The 18341-nt window shown below is 47.3% G+C and overlaps 2 protein-coding genes across 5 annotated transcripts in view; one reads left to right on the top strand and one right to left on the bottom strand.

Moving 5' to 3' along the window:
- Nucleotides 1-112: 112 nt before the first annotated feature.
- LOC125443556 (F-box/LRR-repeat protein 2-like) lies at nt 113-14340 on the top strand. 3 transcript variants are annotated; one of them, XM_048515761.1, is made up of 7 exons: nt 113-189; nt 3690-3791; nt 4809-5795; nt 8587-8802; nt 10332-10478; nt 12457-12674; nt 13356-14340. In XM_048515761.1, exons 1-7 carry the CDS (start codon nt 163-165, stop codon nt 13522-13524), a joined length of 1866 nt encoding a protein of 621 aa, XP_048371718.1. In that variant the 5' UTR covers nt 113-162; the 3' UTR covers nt 13525-14340. The 3 variants fall into 3 exon arrangements, with proteins under 3 accessions (XP_048371718.1, XP_048371717.1, XP_048371716.1); XM_048515760.1 differs by having other exon boundaries at nt 10269-10478; XM_048515759.1 differs by having other exon boundaries at nt 10266-10478.
- The window catches only part of ELMO3 (engulfment and cell motility 3), a 23115-nt gene continuing 18909 nt past the window's right edge, over nt 14136-18341 (bottom strand). For both annotated transcript variants that reach the window (XM_048515757.1, XM_048515758.1), the window contains exons 20-21: nt 17982-18059; nt 14136-17302 (exon numbers count right to left, since the gene is read on the bottom strand). In XM_048515757.1, coding sequence (XP_048371714.1) covers nt 17090-17302; nt 17982-18059 — 291 coding nt within the window. In that variant the 3' untranslated portion in view covers nt 14136-17089. The remainder of the gene's footprint in view (nt 17303-17981; nt 18060-18341) is intronic.

Below are 18341 nucleotides of genomic sequence, written 5' to 3'. Positions count from 1 at the left end.
AGCGCGCTGGACTGCAACACCCATGAGGCATCGCGCCGTCGTCATAGGGATCGGAGAAGCCGTGTGGGAGAGGCGGAGGGGAGGAGCCAAGCAGGGGACGGGGGCGTGGCCAAGCCGTTGGAGCGACTAGTGACGGTCGGACTCCAGTGAGGCTGGGCGATTATGGAGACCCGGGAGTTGCCTGTGGAGGTAGGGATGCCTAGTGGGCAGCGGAGGGAGGAGGAAACCTGGTGGAGTAGGGTTGCCAGAGTGGGCATCACCCGAGAAGGGCGCAGTTCTTGAGTCGACACGTGTGCGCGTGTACAGACGTGTCTGCAAACAAGTGTCAGTGGGATTTTGTGTGCCTTTTATTCGGGTGGGGGCGTGTCACGTGCCTTGAGCCAGGCGAAAGGACGGGTCGGGGATATCTAAAATGAATGAATGTCCCCTGCGGAGGGGCCTCACGAGGTTTTATTTTGTCAGAGGCAGCTTGGCTCTGATTTCCACCGCTCATTTCCTCTTTCCTCCTCTCTCCTCCACTCCAGCCACCCTTTTACCCCTCCTCCATCCTTGCCCTTTCAAGTGCCTTTTTGCAAGCGTCTTCGATTGAGGATGCAACCCAGTGCACTCTGCAATTCGTAGTAGCAGCAGTGCAGTTTGGTAGGGCTTCCTTTTGAGTAACTGTAGTGAGGGCTGCAGTGTAAATGCTTGGTTCAAAGAGTTGGATACATACACACACACACATTTAAACCACCTTTCAAAAAGTAAGAAAAAGCGTCCAAAGGGTCTATTGGATAGCATCAGCAGCAATGGAACTAGTGTGTGTTGCTTTCTTATTTAGTAGGCAGGACTATGGCAGTGTCTTGGTAGCAACGGATCCCGATCCTGTTGGCTGTTTGCCGCAGGCACTTGCTGACTGTCACAAGGACCAAACTGGATAGCAACACGTGCATATATACAGAACTCTCATTATCCTAGTCCTTGATTTATATAGTAAAAAAAACCCCACCCTCTTTCATACGCTGTCGACTGTCTGTTATGTATCAACTGTCAGTTTTACCACTAATGGATATTCTGTTAGTTTGTTCATCCATTCCGTAGGATCGAGGGGATGATTTGCTTTCCATCTTGCTGCAAATACAAGTCTGGCCGCGGTCACCATGTATTTGAACAGCTCATTATACACTTTTGGTACATTATTTGCAAAATATTTAACATATATTTTTGATCAAATACAAACTTAACTTTCAATCTCTTGCATTTCATCATGAAACATAATCCAATATTTCCTTGCTTTTAAACAAGTCCACCACATAAGATAAAAAGTAGCATCTGTATTTTGACATTTCCAACATTTTGTATTATTTTAACTTTAGCTATATCTTTAGGTGTAATTTACTATCTAAAACATTTAATACCAGTTTTCTCTGAACATCTGACTATCTACAATTTTAATTCACAGTACAGGAACTCTCCCATTGATTCATACTTATAGTTTCTCCAAAAGTTTGCACGCATCTTACCATATAATCTTTTACTTGTTCTGATTCTCTATCTCATTGCAATAACAACCTATAAAATTTCCCTAATAAATGTTTTGTATCTCCAGTAATTAATTGTTCAAAAATCTTTTTTCTCCCCCCCCCCCCCCCCCCCAATGGGCTTGGACAGATTTATGGAGGAGAAGTCGATCTATGGCTACCAATCTTAATCCTCCTTGATCTGAGATTGCAAATGCCTTAACAGACCAGGTGCTCGGGAGCAACAGCCGCAGAAGGCCATTGCATGTGAGCTCCCAAAGGCACCTGGTGGGCCACTGCGAGTAGCAGAGAGCTGGACTAGATGGCCTCTGGTCTGATCCAGCTGGCTTGTTCTTATGTTCTTAAGTTTTGAGGTAGCCCCCTGCAATTACCTATCCGTTTTAGGAAACTCCTGTATGAATTTTGCCTGAGCTGAAGCTTTATTTTTGAAAATACATTCTCAGATGCGAGTCCAACTCACCCATTCCGGTGCCTGTTACAAAAGAAAACCACATGGGTTTTGAAGGGTTAGTGGGATTTTGAATACCCTGCATGAAAATGAATAGGTGGGCTAGAAAAGATGCTGGTGAAGTGTGTGAGGATTGTTTTGGGGCACGTCGCTCTTCATCCTTTTTTGAAGGAATACAGAAACAAATTGTGGCTTGTTAAGGATGGACCAGATTTCCAGCTATGTCTAGCTTCTTTGTGTCTTTCCACCTGCTGTGGAGGAGGGGCAGCGATATCCTTCAGAACCATAGGTCACAGATAGATGTTTCGTATCAATAATGCCCAGTTAATTATTAATTGCTTTTATGGTCTTATCATCGTACATAATGTTGCTATATCACATCCAGGTTTTGCACAAGGATCAGCATTCAGTTGATCTGGACAAACACTTCAGTGTTTCCAGACACACAGCCCTCCCATCCCCGGATCAGTTTCTGTCTTTTCAAATCACAGGCACCCATGCCAAGTTGGCGTGCTTGACTCTGGAGTAGAAAAGATAGTAAACACACTGCTCGCCTTGAGCCATTGTGGGCCATGTGGTATACTGGTTAGAGCACTGGACTCAGGTTCAACCCTCCAAGCCGGAAGTCTCACTGGGATCTTAGAACAGTCACTGTCTTAAACTTGGCCCAACCTATTTCACAAGATTGTCGTAAGAAGAAAATGGAATCCGGGAATAATTATACAATCCACCCTGAACTCAAGGGGGGGGGGGGAGCCCTTTGGGGATGAGGCAGTCTATGAAATCTACAGTAATAAACAAATAAACAAATAAATATGGAAATGCACAAACATTTGCTTTAGTGGTGTACTATAGAATAAATTATGGTTGTAGACTCACCTTTCACAAAACTAGCATTGGTATGTACAGTATGAATGGAGTACGCCTGTTCTTTGAACACAGTTGTTTCACCCACAGGCTGCCACAAGCCACACACCAAGCACATTCCAGTTTCCAGCATTCCTCTTCCTTTGGAAAACAGACAAAATCCATTGCTCCATTTCTCATTTCTTCCATGCAATATCTGTCTTTTAATAGGCCGCTGAATGAATGAACAACATGCTTAGAAATCAATATTTTTGTGGGGAGGGGGAATTGAAAACTATATTAAATTGGGTGTTTTAAAAGTTACAATGCAGTTCTACAAAATGTTTTTTTTAACAGACAAAAAGCAAGTTCTGCAGCTCCTTAAAGACTAAAAACATTCACTGCCGTTTTAGCTCTCATGAGTCAGAGTTCTAAAATGAAATTTGAGGGTAATCTAAATGATGGTTACTACCTTTCTGTTCTCTTCAAACTGAACCTGTTACCACATCAGATCAATTTAGATGAGGTTTTAAAAAAAAAATAGGGGGGAGATACGAAATCAAGAATTATACATCTGATGAAGCGGCCAGAGTAATATTTTTAGTACTGGGTTAATCATCAGTATTTGTGACTCTGTCAACCGTGTCACATGAAGGTTTCTTTTGCGTTCCATGGGACCACCCTGTTTCATCCAGCAGCTTCTGTATTTAGTGCTTGCAGTTTTCAGAAAAAGAAGAGTTACAGAAAGGGAAACTTGAGTTAAATCAACTCTGTGTGTGCTGGGTGTTATTTAAGTCACCCTATCCTAAAGGAGAGAAAGGAAGGCCCTTTGGCTGGATCTCCGTCTTGACAGACTTTTTTAAAATTCTTGACAGGTGATCACTCACATTCTGAACTTCCTGCCCATCCCCGACAGGAAAGAGGCCTCTCTGGTGAACCAAAGCTGGTATTTTGCAGCCCAAGACTCCTTGCGGCAGGTAAACCATCTCTTCCTCCGTTGGTTCTTAAAAGCAGGGTCATGCTGCCCCCTCCTCCCAACCCATACACAATGGTGCAATCTACAAATCTTGGAGAGGGATTGGGAATGTTGCTGTTTAAATTAAGGGCATTTGGGATTTGAGGCACCCACTACTTCTCCACACTTCTTGTGGTTTCTGACTGGTGGTTTATACCGTTCATTCTGCCCTGAGGGGAAAAACATCCCAGATTTGTTCCACAGGCCCTTAAAAAATGCAGCACTCATCAACCAGACAACCAGGAATCCAGCAGAAGGGTTGCTGGCAACATATGCCTGATGTATTGGCAGCATATATCATAAACAAGCCCATACCAATAAAGTTGCTTTGTATGAAATGTTGTTTTTGTGTACGACTTTTCTCCCCATTCATGGCTTGGAAACATTCGATGATAAGGCTGCATATGATGGGCAGTAGCAGATTAAATCTGAAGGAATGCTCCTCTGTCTTTTGGAAGCCCTATCATATTTTCCCTCTGCCTCTAAAGGTGCCCTGCTAGAGAACTGTAATGGGCAAGCTCATTTGTTCTGTGGCTACTGAATGCATGTCTATCCTGCCCTTACACTCAAAAAGTTGGATCAGTGTTCTGGGTGGGGAGATCACTACTTTAATCTCATAACAACCCTGTCAGATAGTTTAAACTGAGAAAGTGACTTTTAGTTACACTGATTAGTTATTTGTACCCTGCTTTTCTCCCCAATGGGGACCCAATTGGCTTACAACATCATTACCCCTTCCTCCATTTTATCCTCACAACAACCACCCCTGTGAGGTAGGTTAGGCGGTGGGAGTGGCCTGAAGTCACCCAGTTAGCTTCCATGGCAGAACGGGGATTCCAACCCGAGCTGCTGGATCCCGCTCTGCCACTGCACTGGCTCAGGGAAGCGACATGCCATGACAGATGGGCAGGAAGCACCGCGGTTGTCAATCTGTCTCAGTCTCTCTTTGCCATCTAATTGCCCTCTTCTTTGCTTCCAGGAGGACAGCATCTTCTACAACATCCCAGTTACTTCCGCCTCACTGGGGACCATCAAAAGCCTGTCCCGGAGACGGGTCTGCAGCATCCAAATAACAAACCTAGATGGCTCCTCCATTTCCCGGGAGGTCATCAGCTATGTGGCCGATTACCTGAGTCCCCACCTGCGCCACTTGTGCCTACGGGGGAGCAGCATCACAGAAGCCTGCTTTGAGGAGCTCCTCTTCGCCTGCCCTAGCTTGACTGCCTTGGATCTGAGCGGCTGCAACAGCCTCTTCATGCCAGGGACTCTGCTTTCGAAAGAGCAGGCCTTCCTCCGAGCTCAGAAAGCCCTGGGCAACCTGCAGGACCTTAACCTATCCAGCGTGCGCTACCTGTCCGACCTCACCTTCAATCGCTTGACTGGCTGTGCTCACCAGCTGGCCAAGCTGTCGCTCGCCCGCTGCCACGTCACCTTTGAGTTTGACGCCTACCACGGCTCTCGTGACTACAACTCCTCGGCCCTCCTGTCCTTCCGCAACCTGCTGCGCTTCCTTGCAGAGCGGGCGGGCATCATGAAGGCTTTGGACCTGAGTGGCACTGGCATCTCCAGCCAGGCCATGAAGTCCCTGGTCCAGGTGGAGAACCTGCGCCTGCAGGAAATGGTGCTCCAGGGGTGCCGCAACCTCTCTGATGAGGCTGTCAGTGTCTTGTGTCAGCACCAGCCTCAACTGGCCACGCTGGACCTGAGTGGTTGCTTCGAGCTGACCAACCGGGCCATCCTGGCCCTCTGCTCCCGCCTCCAGGAGCTTCGGTGCCTGAGGCTGGGGAAGCTCCCACGGGTCACAGACGCTGGCTTTCAGGGAGTTTCACACCTGAGGCACCTCCAAAGTCTGGATGTGTCCGAATGCAACCTCGTGAGCTCCAGCGAGCTGGTGAAAGCCCTTGGGTCTATCGAGGGACAGTTTCAACTGGTTTCGCTGAATGTAGCTTTCTGTTCTTTGCTGAGGGTAAGTGGGCTTGAGCAATACCGAACAAATTTGGTGAAATTCAGATTCGGCTTTATTTGGCTCTAAAATTATTGTTAAAGTGGAAAAAGTTGAATATCTGATTTGGTAAACCCAAATATTTTCGGCTTTTCTGAAAAAAATTGGGTTTGTTTGAATTTTTATGGGTTATCTCTAAGTTTCTTCTTTTGTATTTGCACCAGGTTAACCCATAATTAAACATGGGCTGGTGGATTGGCAGAAGGTGGTAGTTGGGGGGGGGGGGAGTTCCGCCCCCATATTACAGACATGAAGTTGTTGTTCAAGAGGCCACCCCTCTGCTGATGACATCAAATTCTCGTAAAATACAATTGAGAGATGTTTGTCCTTCAGTTTTAAGTTGCTATGCAACTAACAGCAACTTTCCGAAAATGGGTGTCCCTAAACTTTTTGAGCCTGCAGGCACTTTTGAAATTCTGACACAACACGGTGGCCACAGCAACAAAATGGCTGCCATGGAATGATGTCCACAGAAGGTAGAGACTGCCACAAAAGGGTTGTCACGGATTAACTTCAGTAACGTAGCACAGGTTCTGGAGCTTTGGGGCCAGCTGCTGCCGAAGCAACATTTTTAAAAATGGGCATAGCCAATCAAATCTTTAATTATCACTTAGTAGCCTTGCTGGGCAAAAAAGCTCTACATGGCCCACCCACTCCCTAAAAAGACTGAATGGGTGCCAGGAAAGTGTTGGCAGCACTATGGTGCCCACAGGCGCCATACTGGGGCCCCTTCAAACAGACCACCAAATCGTCATGCTGCAACCTGACACATGAATGTTACCCATCTGGGCTGTCTACTACATCCCCATCCCCCAGCTGCTCCAGAATTAAAATCCCCTGCTCCCAGAGAACAAAACCCACTGTGTGTTTCTCCTCTACAACACATCAATGCAAAACCCCTCTCCTGGGGCTGCAACTGTGTGTAATAGTGAGAATTGGCTGCAAAACAAAGGCACCCAGTTCCAGAGGGTCATCAACCACACCCTGAAGAATCAGAGAGAACAACCCAAATCCTAGAGGGGAAGTGGGAGGTGCCAGTTTAGACTCCGCCATGTCTAGCAGCAGAACTGAGAAAGGGCTTGGATGAGGGTGTGGCCTGTGGTTCAGTGACCAAGTACCTTTTGAGAAGATAGTTGCTTGATTAGATCCCGCTGCTGTTGATCACCATTCCACGCTGGCTGTCGGTCAGAGAGGACACTCCTGGGCTGTACAGCTCAACAGTTTGAATCAGTTAATGGTCTGAGTCCATTAAAAGGCCGCTTCTTAAATTCAGAGAAATCAATGGTTCAGCCTGACCACATGTCTTATAGGATAGAGGCAGGACAAATACATAGACATCTAAATAAGGATAACATGCCAAAATAGGCAGGGGTTTGATCGTGGCCTGTGAGCTCAGGTTATACTCCTAAACAAGAGAAAGGGAATGATTCCCTTCTTCCCCTGCTATATAGCTCCAGCTGCAATTTCTATGAACTTTGGCTTCCTTTCCTGTTTTATTACGCCTCTCTGGCCAAAGGTCTTGAGTAGAATCAATACAGATACAAAATAAAACGCAGAATGGTAAACATTAAAATGCTGCACTTCGGCTACCTGGATCCAGCGTCCTGTCGTCAGTCTGTTGGTCTCTTAACGGCACAATCCAGTTTGACTGCATTGTTTATTGGATGTCAGATGCTGCTCTTTACTGCATTGTTTTTATAAATCTGCCATCTACTGTGAGCCACTCAAGGAAGGCAGATGGCAAAGAATGGATGTAACCGAAAAGGTGCATTAGCAGCTTAAAAGAGATCCCCGTATATACTCGTGTATAAGTCGACCCGCATATAAGTCGAGGCACCTAATTTTACCACAAAAAACTGGGAAAACTTATTGACTTGCGTATAAGTCGAGGGTGGGAAATGCAGCAGCTGCTGGTAAATTTCAAAAATAAAAATAGATACCAATAAAATTACATCAATTGAGGCATCATTGTGTAGGTTTAAATGTTTTTTGAATATTTATTTCAAAGAAAAACGATAAGTAAACTGGCTCTGTAAGGGAGTGGAAAAGAGGGTCAACAAAGAACAATATGGTATCAGCAATAACTTTAAAAATACAAGAAACCTTAGCTCAACCAGCAACCAGAAGGCTAAAACACAAGAGTTAAAATCCTTCAAAACTGGATTCCTCATCATCATCTGTATGTCCAAATGTAACTCAACTTAGATTTTTTAAGAGGGATATTATCAGAAAATGGAAAATCTACTTATTAGCTTCCATTGTAAACAATGGGGGATGGGGCGCCACTTTTGGGGCTCAGGTAACTTTGGATCCCCTGACCCAAACTTCACCACCAAACCTGGCTGGTATCATAAAGAGACTCTCCTGATGAGACCAGCCAGGTTTGGTGAAGTTTGGTTCAGAGGGTCCAAAGTTATGGACCCTCAAAAGGGTAGCCCCATCTACTAATAGCTCCCATTGAAAACAATGGGGAATGGGGGCTACCCCTCCTTTGGGGGTCCATAACTTTGGATCCCCTGAACCAAACTTTACCAAACTTAGCTGGTATCATCAGGAGTGTCTTCTGAGGGTACCCTGATGTCGCTAGCATAAAATCTGCACCCCCTGCTGGCCGGCAAAGTAAAAACACACAAAAAAATTTAATGACCCGCATATAAGTTGAGGGGAGCTTTTTCAGCATAAAAAATGTGCTGAAAAATTCGACTTATACATGAGTATATACGGTACCTAACTTTTTTTCTCCCTTCTTTCATAGGACAGCTCTGTCATCTCGCTGGCTGGAGCGCTGCGTAGAAGCCTTCGGGTTTTGGATCTCTCCTCCTGCACGTCCATCACCAACCGAAGCGTACAAGCCATCTCCACCCACCTCTTGAACTTGACCATCTTGCGTTTAGCCTGGTGCAAAGAACTGACGGATTGGGGCTTGCTGGGGGTCGAGCAGCCCAGAGAGGCGCACGATCGCTCCAGGGAGGTGAGAGAATCCCCCTCCCCCAAAAAGCACAGGTAAATGTATGTGCACGCTAGGGGGAAGAATCACATTTCCCCTTGCCCATTTCTGAAACACACTAGGGTTGTGCTTCATCTGCTGTGGCACGTTGAAGATCTCAGCTTCAATGTTGGCCATCTATTCAAGAGGTCAGGTAGGAGGTGACATGAAAGACCTCCCCGGAGGCCTTGGGAAGCTGCTGCCAGCCAGCGTGGGCAAGACTGAGCTCGGCAGACCAAGGATTGAATTGGTAGAAGGCAGCTTCGTCTGTATCCACTGTAGTAATCGGCATCTGCTCCCCCAACCGTCCAGAACTGCATTTGCCCTAAAAAGCTGGAAGAAAGACCAAACAAATATCCCGCCTTTGCTTTCTCTCTGGAGGCCGTGGTTCTGGCTCTGACCCCATTTCAGGCTTCTGTTCTAAGAGGCGAGGGAGGAACTTGGGTTCTCAGGTTGATAAAGGCTGGAGAACCACAGGATGGAACGCTCTGTGTTCTCTGACCAGTCAGGGTGTTATATCTACAGCCGAAGGTCTTCAAAACAGAATCAAAACCTATTTTCCTCCCTATGTCATCCTGACCACATCTAGGGACTCTGCACCACCAACCGAGCCTCTTGACTCTCAATGATAACTCCCACCAGGTTTCAGAGGATGGAGACAGCAGAAAGCAAAACTAAGTATGGGGCCTGCCAGCTCAGAAATTGCTGAGAAAGTTATTAAGAAGCCAGTCCAGGAAGTGCAGGAATTGTTTGCTGGGGGGTGGAGAGCACCTCAATCTCATCATTCAGCACCCCCAGAAAGATCCGAAGCCTGCCTGACAGAGGCCCCAGGGAGGCCGCGTAAACTGAGATGGATTCTAGCTGATGGAACTGGCAGCAGCAAGTGTGGAGTGGCAGATGCGTCTGCCAATCTATATCTGACAATCCGGAGGGTCGCTAAAAGCTCAGGGCTGGGAAAGCAAGAGCCTGGCAGCATCACAGGGGGAACACAACAGCCGCAGTCAGTTAAGAATAAGCAAAGTGTGGTGCAGTGGTTAAGAGCAGGTGGATTCTAGTCTGGAGAACAGGGTTTGATTCTCCACTCCTCTACCTGAGTGGCATAAGCTTATCTGGTGAACTAGATGAGTTTCCGCACTCCTAAATTCCTGCTGGGTGACCTTGGGCTAGTCACAGTTCTTCGGAACGTTCTCAGCCCCACCTACCTCACAAGATGTGTATTGTGGGGAGAGGAAGGGAAAGGAGCTTGTCAGCCACCTTGAGTCTCTTTACAGGAGAGAAAGGTGGGGTAGAAATCCAAACTTTTTTTCCAGAAGGCGTTCTTTGCCCTGGAAGCATAGCTCCCTTTCCCAGCACACCTTGTGCCATAGTATGAGCCACCGGTCAGAACCAAGGGAAAGGTGGCCAAGTAACCCCAAACTCCATTAACTCTTCTGTTGTTGCCTTGATAGAAGGACGCTGGCCTGAAGTTCAGCAGGAATTTTGGAAACATGGGATTCTTCCTGCCGCCTCCACAGGATTTGGAGCAGGACACCTCCATCCTCGTTGACCTCACAAAGCGGGAGGACGAGCAGAAGCACCGGGCCTCCTTGAATGCTCTGAGCCACCTGCAAGAGCTTGACCTGACAGCCTGCGGGAAGCTGACGGACATGAGCATAGCCAAGGTTTGGACACAATGTTTGCAGGCTGCAGCCGGCTCCGGCTAAGGCTGGTCTGCAGGGAAGAAGAAGGGGTGGCAGCGGGATTGCAGCCGTCCATCGGGCTCCTTATAAAGTGCCCCTCTTGGAGAAAACAGAAGGGATGGGCTCTGCCAAGATTTACATTAGGGAGGATGCAGATGGGGGTAGGGAGATGTCAAAGTGTAGCAATGATTCATCTGGGGCACGGCTACAGAACACCCTTCGAAAAGGGTTTTGGTTAAGAAAGTGGGTCATGGAGGAAGGGGAAGTGGTTTGATACACAGAAGGGGAAAAGTTTGTTACAGGCGCAAGGAGCTCAGCAGGAAACCAGAGGCAGAAGATACAGAAAGGGATACAGGGAAATTCACAGCTAGGTCTATGGCTGGTTGCAGTGAGGCAGAGAACTCTTTAAACTCCAAGCTTCTAGTCCAGTGATGGCGAACCTTTTCAAGACCGAGTGCCCAAATTGCAACCCAAAACCCACTTATTTATCGCAAAGTGCCAACACGGTAATTTAACCTGAATATTGAGGTTTTTGTTTAGAAAAAACAATTGGCTCCGAGGTGTGTGTTACTCAGGAGTAAGCTTGGTGGTAGTCAGTGGCTTTGCTTTGAAGCAACTGTGCAACTCTTCCAACGGGTAAATCACAACCCTAGGAGGGTTTACTCAGAAGCAAGCCCCATTGCCAGCAACCGAGATTACTCCCAGGTAAAGGTTTACGCTTTAGTTTAACATCGCTTAACAGGGTTACACTTAGCACTACTTCCCCCAAAACTGGAGTCTTAAAGGAACGTACTTAATGCTAGGGTAATTGAGCCCCAGTGGCCCAATTATTGGCCAAAGCCCTAGATGTGTGGAGGGGGCATTCTGTTTGCGCCAAGGCTCCACAGAGAGAGTGGGCTCCCTGAAGTGCCACCCTCTGGCACCCCGTGCCATCAAAGTTAAGCCATCACTGATTCCCTGAGCGTCCCTTACTAGTTAAACATGGGGCCCTGAGGGGAAGAGTGAAAGGATCACAGTATCAAGGGATTGTATCTAGTTGATTGAGATGCATTCTTAGCACAGTGTAATTGCTACAAGATATATATAACCAGCCTGCGATTTGTTATCACTGCCATTCTGGGACATTCTTTCCTTGATTTTTGCTTTATGGCTTCACACGCCAAGTAGATACCTGACACTTTGGTCTCATGGGAAACAGGATTGTTTCCGTTGTCCTGTGGGGACAGGAGGCCAGGTGGCTCTATCTCTATCTATCGCCAACCTTGGGGTGCCATAGCTCCAAACTAACTCTTTCTCACATTCCCTGGGAAAATGGGAGGAGGGACTGACATCAGAATAAAGCGGGTAGCAAAAGCCAGGTTCCCCAGAACCTGCTTTGACAAGCTGAGTGCTTCAATGCCTATCAATAAATGCTGCTAATCAACAATACAGAGTCTGTTTATTGCTTCAGTGTTCGAGACCTAACACACAACCACATTAAGATGGTATAAGCCCTGTAATTGATGTTTAGAACAACAGCAGTTCTCCTCAGATGCACCACTCTGGACGAAAGAGCAACTCTGCCCTTTAAAAGCATGTTGGAGGGAAATGTTCTATCTTGCTCTTGTCCTTGAGGTGCTTAGGGTTTTTTTTCCCTTCAGAAGAGGATCTTGAAGACAGCAGACAACCTGCAGTTTCTTGTAGGAGGCCTATCTTGTTCCATTATTCTCCGTATATTGTTCAGCACCCAAGTGCCTCTCTGAAAATGCACCATTTTGTTAACATAGCAGAAGCTGCACCACCCCCTCTCCTTGCTGGCTCTTGTGTAAAAGACCTGAGCACATAGTTCAGCCGCGAGTCAGCTGGAAATGCTGTAGAGGCTCTAAGAGGCACATATCCCCCTTGGCCACTCACAAGCCCAGCTGGCCCTGGGTCCCCAAAGCCTCGTCTTCTCCTGCAGCTGCTTGTCATGCTATTCCAGGTCATCAGATTCCCAGAGCTCCGCCGTCTGTCCCTCAGCCTGGTGCCCAACATCACAGACACAAGCCTCACAGCCGTCGCTCGTCACTGCCCCAGCCTGGAGCACCTCTCGCTCAGCCACTGTGTGAACCTGACCGACCGAGGGTTTGTGGAGGCAGCCAGCGCCTTGCACCGGCTTCAACACCTCATCCTTTCTGGCTGCAACCAGCTCACCCCGCAGTAAGTATTGCACAGTCCGAAAGTCAGGAGTGCAACCAGTCAGTTTTAGTTATATTCCCCCCTCCCTCACTAAGATGAGCTCAGGGCAAATCACAACATGATAAAAGACATCATATCCCATTTTATTAAAAAATAATCATACTTAAAGAACAACAGCAGGGTCTATGTTTTAAGGATCTCAAGCCGTGGGGATGAGACAGACCCCGGTCTTCCTGAGATTCTGATGGAGTGAGTGGGTGTAAAGCAGTTTCATGTGTTACTTCTGTGGAAGGGGCCCTGACGTAGAACATACTTGGTCTGCACAGGACTCTGGGGTTCAATCCTTCGCATTTTCCAAAAGGATCTTAGCTAAGAGGGCAGAGAAAGGTCCCTCTCTTTTCCTCAGACCTTGGGAAGCCTGCAGCAATGCTATGCTGGATGAGCCACTCCTTTCCCTTCCTCTTCCCACAAAAGACACCTTGTGAGGCAGGTGGGGCTGAGAGAGTTTTGAGAGAACTGCGACTAGCCCAAGGTCACCCAGCAGGAATGCAGGAGTGCGGAAACACATCTGGTTCACCAGATAAGCCTCCGCCACTCAGGTGGAGGAGTGGGGAATCCAACCCGGTTCTCTAGATTAGAATCCACCTGCTTTTAACCACTGCACCAGGCTGGCCAGTCTGTAATGGGTTTTTCCTTTACCAGGACTCTAAAAGCTGTCAGTCAGGAGTGTCGGCAACTGAAGAACTTGGACATCTCCATGTGCAGTGGGATCAGCATGCCCGACGTCGAACTCTTACAGTCACGCCTCCTACTGCAGACGAATATCCACTCCCGGTTTGTAGGCGGAGCAGACCTTTCTGTCACTCTTTGAAAAAGGCTCCATCAGGTGGACAAATCCGCTCAGCTCTCGGCTGGGGCGCAGCGCCTTAAAACAGCTCCTGCCTCGTCATCTCAATGCCCAACAATAACGCCGCAAAAGGAATGGAGGGTAGCCAAAGTTGGCCAAGTTGTTGCTCTTAAGCACAGCTGTGCCGTTGCCTGCTTGGGGGAGGGAGGGGGGTAGTGCCAGACTTCCCACAGCAAGACTTCCACTCTGCACATGATAAGATCAGGTTAGCCTGAGTCATCTAGCTCAGGCCAGGAGCATCTTAAAGACTTACTCCGTCACTGGCTTTTTTGAGTCAAACCTCACTTCCCGAGATGCACAGTGAAGTCAAGCGATGTGAGACCTGACTCACAAAAGCCAATGCTGGAATAAACTTCATCAGCCTTTAACGTGCTACCAGACACCAGTGTTCTTTTTGCCGCAACAGTCTAAACACGCCTACCCCTCCAGAATCACCAAAGTGACATTTTTGACCACCGCATGTTTTCCACGATTCAATAAGAGGGACGGCATCTTTAAAGCAAGGCAGGCAGCAAAAACCACTTGCCGCAATAGGTTGCAAGACTCAAGACACAAACACAAGGCAACGCCAAAACTCCATCAAAATCATTTCCCTTTTAATAGTTTCAGTCCTGGGGCAGTGCCATAGTGAACACGTTACAGTAGATGCACCTGAGCAGGGAGAAAACAGAGAGGCCCAGAAGTCCCTTTCCAAGTCTTGCTCAGGAGGGTGAGGGAAAGGGTCTATTGGTCAATGTTCCACAAGAACCATTAATACAAAAAGAAGTGAAAAAAATGGAATTTCCAGTGCAGTGGACTCATTGTGTTTCTAAAGAGGGCACATCGTATCTGGGGGGAAAGAGACATCTGTGCTACATTTACAGCGTTCATACAAAAAACAGTCACGTGTTCTTCAAAACAGGTAGGAGAAAGAAGTGCCGCTGATGATCTTCCAAGCTGGGAACAAGATCCCTACAGGGGGTGGGCCAGTGGCAGCTTCTCTCCTTCACAAGGTTCCCAGTGCAAACCTGGTATCTCCAACCCAAAGCATCTCCAGAAAGCTCTGCCTCTGTCCAAAATACTGAGGTTCTGATGGAGTGAGTGGCTGTCAGGCAATCCAAGACAGCCAGTATCAGGCGGAGCCCTACCCTGTTGAGGCCAAAGTGCCCTGAAAGGCATGCGACTGGTATGGAAGGGTGAGCTTCAGCCTCAAAGTACTAAATCTCCCTGTAATTGGGAGGGAGCTGGGATGCTCAGAGGTGTCAACCTCAATTTGACATCTCCCCCCCGGATCTCTTTAGAATACTCAAAATCAGCTAGTTTTAAAAAAGGCTAAAAAACAGAAGTGTGACTAACCACCATTTTGTGCAGAAGGAAATCAACAGTAAAAGGTGACAGTGGGTGTAGAAATCAATTTCCTGAGAATCTCACCTTTTGCTTTTTCCCCCCCAAGCCATCAATCAAAAAAGCAGGTTTGAAAAAGCGTGCAGATACAATGTCAGAAGGAAGAAAAACAGCTGTTAGCCAGAGGGCAGGGCTGAAGCCCGTTGGCTTTCCCTAAGGCCAACAGAAATGGCACAAGTTATACAAAATGGTAAACAGTGCAGAATTACGTGAAACAAAACTATCCAAAACGTGCAGACTTGCCCCAGTCACCCAATCTGCTTCTGCCAATGTAGAATTTGTATTTGTTTGGTTTTCTTTTTTAAAGTACATACAGTTCTTGCTGGACATACTGAATCACACATGTGAGCAGAGAATATCAGGGCGCTGTTTCAGAATATGTTTCTGAATAGGCACAAGATGGAAAGTATTCTGAGAGGAGAAGGGGAGCCTTCCTGTACCACACCCAGCTGGCAGCTCCCAAAAGAAAAAACAAAATGGACCTGCATTTCTGAATAGCGTATCTGCCCCCACCATTTCAGCCCTCTTCTGTTGCTCAGGTAGACTGGCAACGTACCTGCGCCTGTGGGAGGGAGCTAGTTTGGTAAAGTGCTAATTTCTGCCTCACAAGAATGTACCAAAGGCAGATCAAGTGCCATCAGCTAAACAAAAACTGAAAATGTTTGGGTGGCACAGGGAACGAAGAAGCCATTCATTTCACCCTGGCTTGCTTGGGAAAAAAGCTAAAGGAAAAAATGGATTCCATCCACCAGATACCATCAAAATGCCTTGCTTGGGGCTCTTGTGGATTGTACCATCAACAGTAATCCTAGAATTCCTCATAAAAATGAGGGGATAGTTGGGGAAGATTTGTGACTCGCTTGCAAATGATTGGACGAATCTAGCTGGCCACTGTTGGGAACTGATGCTGGGCGCTAGACCAAGCACCTGGCTGTTCTAGAACGGCTTCCTGCCCCTTCTTATATTCACTGTAGGCCAAAAGAAGCTTGTGTTTCGTCAGCAGCCCAAACCAGTAAAGAAAACTGGGAACACTTTTTCTGACAGCGAGCACAACCCTACCAAGTTTCTTAGGTCAGCCCGACGTAGGAAACCTAAGTGCAGAAGCAATCAGATTCTATTGGGCACGTCCAAAATGGGGGCTTAATCCCACTTCATGATTGCTTCCTGTGGTTATTTTAAAGCATCTTTAAAAAGTCGCTCCTGTGGTGGGTTTTTTCCAACTAGGCGGAAAAATGCCGAAGGAAGCTTGGGTGGCTTTTTCCTGTGAGAAAACAGAAGGCGTAAATGGGTTCAAATTTTCCCTCTTTCAATCCCCATGTTGTTTGCCTCCGCCATCAAGCACACCTAGTGGTTACATTTGCAAAATAAAAAAAAGTTTAAAATCAACTCAGAAGAATCCTAACCTGAGAAATGTGGACAATTGAGAAAGATCTAGCAATTTCTGATAACTGAAAATGGATTTTCCGATTGGTTTTAGTAGTACAAACATACGCATCACGTCCAGGCGCCATAAAAGCCCTGTTCACATTACAGTGAACATACATACGTCCTGAACGTACGTGGGTACTTTGTTAAGAAACAGCTAGTGTGTAATCTACAAATGAACCCAGGGGTTATTACCTAGATAAATACTAGTACCTCCATCATCGAATAAATAGATTAAATCACTTGTTCTGCTGTATATGCATTGAATGTAACATGATAATTATTCAATGCATGCATAAAGGAAAATTGTATGCTGTATACAGATTGTACATGTGTGCATTGTCACTTGTGAGTAAGGCTTCAGGTGATTAGGAATGCACAGAGAGCTCATATAATCCTTCCCTCCTTTCCCTGGATTGCATTAATTAGCTCTGATGTCTGGATTGGCCAAACTGTGATTAGTACTAACCTCAAACCACGGTTTGAAGGTTAGTGCAAATCCTTTGTTTGCCTATCTTGGACATCATGGGAAATTCTGCTAACGCAAATGGAAGAAAAAATCCACAAGTGAGAAAGGTGGGGGAAGGAAAAGGGGGTGCACAGGCCCAGGGAACACCCCTGACCTTCCAACCCATAATGTGGAAGATCAGCCATAGACCTTGAGAAGAGGTGGGATGGCCGTGGGCAAAGGGCAGCATACGCTTGGAAGCAGCAGCAGCCTTCACTGTTCCACATGGGTGAAATCATAGCAGAAGTTTAAGTTACTGGGGGGCTTTGGGATGACCGGTGGGGCATCTGGGATGGGAATGTTCTCCAGGTCTAGCAGCCGCAGTTTCAGCTCCATCGACAGCAGGATATCCAGGTCGGTCTGGGTGCGCTCGCTTGCCATGTCTCGGCCCAGGAGCACATTCAACCCATCTGTCCACAGGCAGAACTGAAAGAGAAAAAGAAGAAGAGTTTGGATTTATGTCCTCCCCTTCTCTCCTGCAAGGAGACTCAAAGGGGCTTACAATCTCCTTTCTCCTCCACCCACCCTCACAACAAACACCCTGTGAGGTAGGTGGGGCTGAGAGAGCTCCAAAGAACTGTGACTAGCCCAAGGTCAGCCAGCTGGCACGTGTTGGGGTGCTCAAGCTAATCTGGTTCCCCAGATAAGCGTCCACAGCTCAAGTGGCAGAGTGGGGAATCAAACCCGGTTCTCCAGATTAGAGTGCACCTGCTCTTAACCACTACACCACACTGGCAACTAACCCTAGAACAGAGGAAGGGAGAAGGGCATCAGCTCATCTCAACTCCTGTTTCAGCTCTACATCATGGGTGGCTGGAATAGTGTCCCTTCAGTGGTGGATCCAGCCTCCTGCTGATACTCATTGAGGTTGGGGCGGAGTCCATATTCCAACATGAGGGGTTGTGTACCACTATTACCCCCACCACCACCACCCTGCAAACTCTCTCCTACCAGCTACATTTCCGCCTTGATGCAGCAAAGCCCCCGTCCAGAACCCCGAGCCCTGCTCCAGCGACTACCTACATTCAAGACATCATACATGTATCTATATTCCTTCCCCCACTCCATTCTCTTCAGGCACGAACACCCCTACGCAGCAGCTCACCTCGTATCGTGTCGGGGCAATAAAATTCAAATATTCTCCAACATCATAGCTTATGGAAAAGGCAAGGTCCAGAAGATCCTGGAGGGAAGAACAATACGAGAAGGACTCCGGATGCTTGTGCGGGTACACCACCCCTTATAGTGACCTCACGAACGGAGGCCCAGAAAAGAATCAGACAAACATCCATGGCATTAACCAGTAGCCCCAACTCTGCTTATGCACACGGTTCCCAGCAAACAGGAACCTGTGGCCACCTTGCCTTGCCTAGTTTTAACTCTTTATCTGGACACTTTGGATTTCACTTGCAGGTGCTACTTTGCCATTCAGCAAGCGCTTGGCTTTCCTGCTATCTGGCAAGCA

Source organism: Sphaerodactylus townsendi, linkage group LG14, assembly GCF_021028975.2.
Source record: "Sphaerodactylus townsendi isolate TG3544 linkage group LG14, MPM_Stown_v2.3, whole genome shotgun sequence".
Classification (NCBI taxonomy): domain Eukaryota; kingdom Metazoa; phylum Chordata; class Lepidosauria; order Squamata; family Sphaerodactylidae; genus Sphaerodactylus; species Sphaerodactylus townsendi.
Note: the sequence above shows the minus strand (reverse complement) of the source record. Positions and strands in the feature narration are given on the sequence as shown.

Excerpts from the sequence above, each read along its gene's own strand:
- LOC125443556 (XM_048515759.1), top strand. The coding sequence starts at position 163 with ATGGAGACCCGGGAGTTGCCTGTGGAG. Across the intron at positions 190-3,689 it reads CCCGGGAGTTGCCTGTGGAG|GTGATCACTCACATTCTGAA; the intron begins GTAGGGATGCCT and ends AATTCTTGACAG. Across the intron at positions 8,803-10,265 it reads CGCACGATCGCTCCAGGGAG|AAGGACGCTGGCCTGAAGTT; the intron begins GTGAGAGAATCC and ends TTGCCTTGATAG.